This window comes from Mchenga conophoros, linkage group LG19, assembly GCF_057382185.1.
Source record: "Mchenga conophoros isolate Kocher_MC1m ecotype Shallow Benthic linkage group LG19, M_conophoros_male_GT1.1, whole genome shotgun sequence".
Classification (NCBI taxonomy): Eukaryota; Metazoa; Chordata; class Actinopteri; order Cichliformes; family Cichlidae; genus Mchenga; species Mchenga conophoros.
This window is the reverse complement of record NC_140544.1, coordinates 19,986,195-19,995,150: the sequence shown is the minus strand read 5'-3', so window position 1 is coordinate 19,995,150 and position 8,956 is coordinate 19,986,195. Positions and strand designations below refer to the sequence as shown.

Below are 8,956 nucleotides of genomic sequence, written 5' to 3'. Positions count from 1 at the left end.
TTAGTCAGTTGTAACAGTATGTCAGTCGTAGTTCTATAAAGTTCAATGCTAACAGGAAATGACTGAGCCAAAAGAAATCAAATCCTCTTTTCCATCAATCTACCTGGACTTTGCTCTCCATGAACTCAGTCTCACATGCCCACAAATTGAGAAGCAAAGCAAAGCAGGTCAACATCTGTCCCAGCCCAGGAGTTGAAATCTACTGTCGAGGCTGACACTCCCTCAGTTTTTCCAATTTGTTTGATTGTGTTTCTGTGGATGAAGTGCGAGCCGATGAGGAGAAGCTCATTCATCAGCTCTACAAGGTCCTGCAGAGCAGCGTCGTACATGATGTAAAACCCTCTGGGGTCCTGAGTGTGGATGTAACGACCCTCAGAGGTGTAAAAATCATGAAGATTCTCCACCTCTGCAAACTCCATGAACTCTGAGCAGTGGACCTAGACAGTTGTAAGAAGCAATGTCTGGATTCTCAGTTAAACCAATTTTTTTAAATTCACTTGAAGCAAGAGGATATATGTTTTTACCTTGTAATCGACAGGAGTGCTGTGAATATACTGGACAGAGCCGAGACCTTCTGCCTCTCCTCTTCCTCCTCTGGCTACATTCATCCAACCCGTCTCCTCTGCTGTGCTGCGCAGCACCTGTCCTTCTAGCTGCAAACCTGCCAGGTCAAAGGTCAAAGTCCTTTCCACAGAGCGCAGGTAGTTCAGCATCCCAAGTGACACACGCTGCAGATGGTTAAAAATTAAAACGACATTCGAGAGCTCGCATACTATAGCAACAGACAGATATACTTAATATATTTTCTTTTTTTAATCAACAAGAAAACGATCATCAGCAAAAAACAGTTTAGAGACGAGAGAAAGAACAATTCAGTATCCGCAACTGCACCAAAGAATAAAACAGTGAAGTGTGGATTATTAAACTTCAGGTCTCTCTCTCCCATTTTATTAAAAATTGATCAACAAATTGATTTACTCTGCCTTATAGAAACCTGTTTACAGCAGGATGATTATATTAGTTTAAATAAATGGCAGCAATCTTCCACTCCAGTCGTTAATTAACCAAAGACCCTGTTTTTAATCTGATTTAGTGCTCAGCTCAGATAAAATAATTATCGTGGGTGATTTTAACATCAGTGTAGATACTGACAGCCTCAACAAGGCATGTAATCGATCATTAGACTCGATTGACTTCTTTCAAAATGTAAAAGAACCCACCCACCACTCACACTCTAGATCTTGTTCTCACATATGGCACAGAAACGGAACATTTCCACATAACTTTACATTTACAATGGTGGATTACACAGCAGTGGGGAATAGATTTCATCTCAGTAGATGTCTTTCTAAAAGTGCTGTAACTAAGTTTAAGGATGTAATTCATCTACTGTTCTCTTCTTCTATGCCTGGTGCCAAACAGAGCAGAGCAGCTACCTGAACGCTACTCCCATAGAGGTTGATTATCTTGTTAATAATTTCACTTCTTCACTGCGAACACCTCTGGATACTGTAGCTCTTCTGAAAAAGAAAGGCTCAAACCAGAAGTACTTGACTCCCTGGTATAACTCGCAGACCTAAAGCAGACAACCCAGTAAGGACCAGGGGAAATGGTAAATGAACTGGTTCTTATATAGCACTTTTCTACTCTGAAAACTCTAAACTCTACTCTAAAACCACTTTAAAAAAAAAAAAAACAACCTCATTCACCCTCATTCGGTCAAGCACTTTTTTCTACTTCTTAAGTGCTTTCTATTTAACATTCATGCGCATTCATACTCCGATGGATGCATTGGAAAGCAACTTGAGGTCAGTATCTTGCACAAGGATATTTGGCATGCAGACTGGAGCAGATAGGGATTGAAGCACCAGTCTTCTGATTAGTAGGTGATCTGCTCTACCACCTGTAGCATTCCTTTAAGCAAAAGTTAACTAGTAAGAACTTCATGAATTTCTTCACAAATAAAATTTTAAACATTAGAGAAAAAGTCACTCGTAACCATCTCACAGACGTAACATTATGTCCAGCTGACTTCAGTTATTACTTCCTCCAAAGCATCAACATGTCTTTTAGACCCCATTCAAGACTGCTGAGAGAAGTCCCACCAATAATTAATGTTTCAGTCTTAAATATGGTCAACCTCTCTCTAATAATCGGCTATGTACCACTGGCCTTCAAGCTGGCAGGAGGTAATTTTAAAAAAACGCTTTAGTGAAGGTTACAAATGATCTTCTAATTGCCTTAGAAGTGGACTCATCTCTTAGCTTTTCCTGCTAGACCTCAGTGCAGCGTTTGATCCTGTCGACCCTAAAACTTTATTACAGCGATTAGAGCATGCAGTAGCAATTAAAGGTACCGTGCTGCAGTGGTTTGAATCGTACCTAATAGACTCCAGTTTGTACATGTAAATGGAGAGTCCTCTTCACACACTAAGGTTAATTATGGAGTTTCACAGGGTTCAGTGCTAGGACCAATTCTGTTTAGATAAAACTGAGGTTATTGCACTTGGCCCTGAAACTCAGACGCCCTCTACAGGAAAGGGCAGAGCAGGCTGTACCTGCTGCGGAGACTCAGGTCGTTTGGAGTGGAGGGCCCACTCCTGAAGAAATTCTATGACTCTGTTGTGGCTTCTGCTATCTTTTATGGTGTGGTCTGCTGGGGCGGCAGCATCTCTGCTGGGGACAGGAAGAGACTGAACAGGGTGATCCGAAGGGCCAGCTCTGTTCTAGGATGCCCTCTGGACCCAGTGGAGGTGGTGAGTGACAGGAGAACGGCGGCTAAGCTGTCATCCCTGATGGACAACATCTCCCACCCCATGCAGCAGACTGTGACAGCACTGAGCAGCTCCTTCAGTGGGAGACTGCGGCACCCACGGTGTGGGACGGAGAGATTTCGCAGGTCTTTCCTCCCCACTGCTGTCAGACTCCATAATAAAGACTTTAACTGATCAAGCACACACATCCATACATATGCAATAATACTAAGTGCAATAATCCTTTCTGTCATCGTTGTATTTTTACTCAGTTGTATATAGTATTTGTATTTGTATTCTATTTTTATCTTATTGTATATTTATTTTATTTTATTCTACTGTATATAGTATTTTATTTTATTCTATTCTGTACAGTTGTGTACTGTATTTATTCTTATTGTATTCTAATTTTTGCCTCATAACTTTTGCACTGTCCACTTCCTGCTGTGACAAAACAAATTTCCCACGTGTGGGACTAATAAAGGTTATCTTATCTTAAAATCTTGGACTCATTCTTGACCAGGATATGCCATTCAATGTGCATATTAAAGAAATATGTAGGACTGAGTTCTTCCAATTGTGCAATATCTCTAAAATTAGAAACACCCTGTGTTAGAGCGATGCCAAAGAACTAGGTCATAGGCATTACTTAGTATTACTTCTAGGCTGGACTACTCTAATTCATTATTATCAACCTTCAGTTGATCCGAAGTACTGACAGGGACTAGAAAGAAAGCGTATTTCTCCCACATTGGCTTCCCTTCATTGGCTCCCTGTTACATCCAGAATCGAATTTAAAATCCTGCTCTTCACATATAAAGTATTGAATAATCAGGCCCCATCTTATTTCAGTGACTTTATAGTACCATATCACCCCATTAGAGCTTTTCACCCTCAGAATGCAGGCTTACTTGTTGTTCCTAGAGTATTTAAAAGTAGAAAGGGAGGCAGAGCTTTCAGCTTTCAGGCCCCTCTTCTGTGAAAGAAGCTTCCAGTTTGAATTTGGGAGAAAGACACCCTCTCTACTTTTAAGATTAGGCTTAAAACTTTCCTTTTTGCTAAAGCATATAGTTAGGACTGGATCAGGTGACCCTGAATCCTCCCTTAGTTACACTGCAATAGTTGTAGGCTGCTGGGGGATTCCCATGACGCATTTGGTGTGTCTTCTTCAGTCACCTTTTTCACTCACTATGTGTTAAAAGACCTCCCTGCATTTAACTGCATTTCTCTTGCTCCTCTCACCCCAATGCCAATGAAATGTATCTATTATACTGCATACATCAACATGCACTTACATACCTGCCACATAAATACTAGTAGAAAATACTACTACTGTACCTGGAGCTCTCTGAGTTTCAAGTGGCGCAGAAAGATGAGGGACAGGTAAGCTCCTCTGGTTACTACTGGACCCGAGAAGCCTTCAGGTAAACTGTCATCCAGGCCCAGGACCTGCAGGTTGTCCTCCAAAGACTGACTGTGCCACGATAATATGAGTGAGTGGGAAAAGAGCTGATGTTTTCCTTAGTCTTAAAAGGCTTTCAGCCTCACAAGTGACCAAAGTAATGTGATGAATAAATTCTGCAAAGCAATTTTTCTTTGAATAAACACACCTTTCATGGTAAAAGCTTGAAGTCTGACTCTTTGAAATCTCTTTGTTGCTGCCTCTGCTCCCTCTGGATGCGGATGAGTGACTGTGGGTTTCCTATTAACATAAATGTCAGTGTTATTGCACTGACTGAATTTTTACATCTCCCAAGTCGAAAACTAGACGACACACACCTGAATGAGATTGGCAGCGTTGTAAACATTTTTCCAAATCTCAGAGATCATTTGTTTTTTTGTCTTGCGGCTGCTTGAGATGAACGATGTGGATTGTGAGTCGCCAACTTGTGCAGCATGTTCTTTGAGAGCTGCAGCCACGTGGAGCAAATTGCGGACCTGCTCAGATACACAGTGAGGACAGCATAACAAAACGTGACAAAAATCATTAAAATAAAAAGGCATTATATACAGTCACGACACTTCATTAGGTACACGTTGCTAGTACTGGCTTTTCTTCAGAACTGTGTTCATTCTTTGTGGCACAGATTCAAGAAAGTTCCGAAATCATTCCGGTACCAGCACCAGTCTGAGCTGCTGGTTCAAGGCAGGATGGATCCATGCTTATATGCTTGTCTCGACTATGTCCACATGCCTAAATACTCCGAGGTCATTGGCTCATATGACATTGCAGCTGAAAAGGTGTACCTAATAAAGTGGCATTAGTGTAATGCACTGTTAGCAAATTCTCACTTATGTTCTTTTCACCAGTTATCAGTTAGTCAGTTGTAACTATATATTTATTAATCATTTGCAATAACTTCACCCATTTTGAAGGATGCGTGACACTGATTCAGAGCAGACTCGCTTTTTACCTGAAGAAACTTGCACTGCATCTGGAGCAGCTCATCAACTGAATTCTTTTCCTTGAGCTTTGTGAAGAGCTTCTGCTGCCACGGATCTCGCCTGGGTTTCACCTACAGAGCGGAAACCAAACAATCAGTTTCTAGCATCCTGCAAACGTCTGAAAGACTACAGAATCCATAAAAACACAAGTGCTTACAGAAAAAAAAAAAAAATGCAAATGTTTTGCCAGATACTGATGAACTCTAAAGCACCGAGCATCACAGGAAACAGTATTTGAAGAGATTATTTTACTATTTTATTTGTTTCCCCTCAAACCTGGATGAAAGGAATCCAGTTAGCCTCCTTGCATACAGCCATGTTTGCACTCTTCCTCCCCCACTGACTCTCTCTGACGTCCATACCGTCGTAAGGAGGAAACGTTTTCATCTGCTCTTGTTGTCGGAAGATTGTTTTAAACTCCCTCCACACCTGGAAAGACAGCAGCTGCGATTCAGACCAATAATTTAAATGCATTTTAAATTTCACCACCTTTTGAGGACAAATATACCATGCTGAATAGCTCCATCTCATCTGCAGTGGTTTTCAGATTTCCTGTGTCATACGGCAGGCAGAAGTAGGCGAGCAGGGACTCCAGCTCGGGCATGAACTGCTCCAGGTGAACTGTGTGGAGTGGTAGTACTGAAATACAGTTAAATGTAAACTTTTTTACTATTTTTTTTTATTTCCAAAAGATTACAAAAAACATGTATGAAGGGAAAAGCTCACCATCAGCCTGTTGCCTTTCATGCAAAATTTCCCCACAATCCTTTCCTGGTGCTTCATCTTTTCTTTCACACATAGGTACATAGTGGAGCACCTGTTAAAGCAAATTTTAATGTGAAATAAAGCACCACAGGCATCAGACAGGATGAACAGTGATAAAATCTGTCTGTGGCTTTTTACCCTGAGAAAGTGGTGGATGGGCTGAACAGAGTGCAGGTGGCAGACAAGCCACTGCAGATAAATGACGACATCGTCCTGAGTGAGCAGGCTGACGGGGTTTCCTCGGCCGGTCAGCATCTTCTCTCTGCTTGCTGACAGTCTGCGAGCTCTCTGAACGGCATCCTGATACTCACGGGTCATGTAGGACACCTGATCCTGAGACAAAACAAGTCTTATACGATGATGCATTTTTCAGTGCGACATCTGTACGATTCTTCTCGTTCTTTAGAAATAAAAGATTCAGCATTCTCAAGCTGTTTACACGAGGAGAACATTTTCCAGTGACGTTCAAAATAGTGTACAAGGAACCGTATGCTTCCTGAACTGACTGCATTCTGAATAATTATTAAATCACAGATGCTGTATAAAATCTAAATAACTGGATCCCAAGTATTTGTTATCATTTAAAGCTCATATATAAGAGAAAGTAACACAAAGATGGAAAACATGACTGCAGACACGATAATTTAGCCCTCCGTCTCTTTTACTATGCTGCTGTGAAACTTTGCAGCGTGATTTGTGATCTAAGATGATGTAAACAACAGCTGCCCTGAAAAAGAAATCCAAAAACCTGTAGTTACTCACACCTGTTCAACTGCTCATTAATGCAACCAGCCATTGTCAAGAAGACCTGCTGAAGTTCAAACCGCACTTCAGAATGAAGAAGAAAGGTCATTTGGAATTTGAATTTGGCATGAATGTTGCCATTTCAGAAACTTCTGATCTACTGGGGTTTCCCCACACATGACCACCTCTAGGATTTACAGAGAATGGTCCAAAAAAAGAAACAAAATATCCACAGATATCCAAGTCGTACCGACAGGAAGGCAACAGTAACAGAACTTGTACTAGCAAGCTAATGCTAATAAAGTGTCCAGTGAGTATATACACCTTTCAGAATTAATGCTACCTTAATTGTGTACTAGTTAAACATGTTTTTAAGTCACATTCACACTTGTGTAGAGCATCCTGTGTTTTTTGGGAAATGTATTCTGTGATATTTGCCATATTTTTAAACTCAGATTAAAGGTAGATACAGAATAAAATGCAGAAAATAACCACAAACCAGTACAAAAGTACAGTGAAAAGATGTACTTTTTTTTTTAGAGTATTGTTAAAACACTGCTAGGTCATGCTGTTCGTTTACACATGGCAACCTTATAATGGGGATAAAGCTTCTCAATAACGCTGGCATGGTGGCAAAATCTCCTCCATCTCAGCATGAGCAGATATCTGATCTGAGCCAAGTGATAAGATCTGTCTGTGAAGAACTGTGGTAAAAATACAAAAAGGAAACTGGTTTAAGTTTAAAAACTTTTCAAAAAAAAAAATCCTAAAATAATCTGTTTCTGCTTCTTGTTTCAGGCATAAATTTTCTGTCTCTGTCCTGACCTGGTGCAGCAGAAGAGGCAGACTGTCAGGAGTGTACTCCGAACTCAAGCAGCTCTCCAGCTCTCGCTGCATGATATCAGCCTGAGACCGAGTCGGCAAAATGTCAGCCACCTGAAACCAGCAGAAAACAAACTACACCTAAAAAAAAAAAACAACCTAAAAATAATGCCTTCACTTAATATTGGATATAAATCAAAGATTTTAAAGTCTAACAATGCAAGACTAATAATGAACTTTCTGTAGAAAGCATCACCTGAAGCCCTCTCCTCAGTGCATGCTCCCTCTCCACACGAAAGAAGGAAATATCTTTAGGAGGTAGTACAGAACTGGAACAAAAACTTTTACAAACATCATGGGTTTAAAATGTAAATGCCCACAAATCAGTCACAGCTCAGATCTGTCACATTTTACCTAAAGTGACTATGCTGCTACACTACTTAGGCTTTTTTTAAAAAAAAAAAAAAAAAAAAAAAGGATAAATATACAGGGAACATAACACTAACAAAAAAGTTCAGCTGCCTGTTAATGTGAATTTATCATCACTACTGGTAATACTTGTGTTGCATACTTTACAAGCCTTATGCATCTTAAACTTGGATTTAAGGTGGAAAACCGAAAGGAGTCCTGCTTCAGAACAGAAATCTGAAATGTGCAGGGTTATTTGAGCACATAAGTACATCGGTCTGCATTGTGAAGGGCAAACATTCATGTTAAATAACAACCGGCCATATTTTGAGTTGAGGATAGCTTTCAGGTCTACCCTTTTGGCAATCTGAGCTTAAATAATACATCACAGACAAACCTGTAGGCATTAGAAGATCCTGCTCCTCTATTCTCTTCAATCTCTGCCTTGAGTGCAGAGAGGTGACTCCACAGCTCTGCCTCCATCTGCTTCACCTTCACAGAGGAGGAAACTTTGTACACTGCACACATGTCTGACATCTTCAATGATCAACACATTCAAATGACAAAAAAAAAAAAAAAAAAAAATAATAATAATTTTATATATCTCTCTCTCTCTCCTTTAGCCCTGCTAAATCTCTGCCTCAACGCTGACTTGTTGTGGTGTGTCCATGGAGACAAATATCCATGGGCATCTGGACTCAGTGACTCCATTCAGGCTCTAGAGGGCTCCATCGTTTCAGTGCAGTCAACCAGTCTTTGGGCTGTCATGTCAGTGATGTCAGTCTCTTCAGTCAAATTTTTTGTTTTGTCCTCTAGTTTGTAATAAAAATCTCAAATACAAGTCATTGCATCACTGTACTATTACATCTTTGAGGAGCACCTGAATTCACCAATTATAGCTCCTTGCCTTCAAAAACCCTGATTTAGGCCCAAATAGTCTATTCCTCTTGGATACAGTGTGTGATTGGTTCTTCAATGATATGATTATCCAATAGCAAGTCACCTCCACAGCTGTGGAAT

The 8,956-nt window shown here is 40.5% G+C and overlaps 1 protein-coding gene across 1 annotated transcript; it reads right to left on the bottom strand.

Annotated features, from left to right (window-relative positions):
* Nucleotides 1-5,187: 5,187 nt before the first annotated feature.
* Nucleotides 5,188-8,557, bottom strand: LOC146552127 (putative uncharacterized protein C6orf183). The gene is made up of 8 exons (XM_085256725.1): nucleotides 8,334-8,557; nucleotides 7,785-7,857; nucleotides 7,532-7,642; nucleotides 7,297-7,410; nucleotides 6,101-6,295; nucleotides 5,924-6,014; nucleotides 5,706-5,836; nucleotides 5,188-5,626 (listed from the first exon to the last, which is right to left on the bottom strand). Exons 1-8 carry the CDS (start codon nucleotides 8,471-8,473, stop codon nucleotides 5,468-5,470), a joined length of 1,014 nt encoding a protein of 337 aa, XP_085112851.1. The 5' UTR covers nucleotides 8,474-8,557; the 3' UTR covers nucleotides 5,188-5,467.
* Between the last annotated feature and the right edge of the window lie 399 nt (nucleotides 8,558-8,956).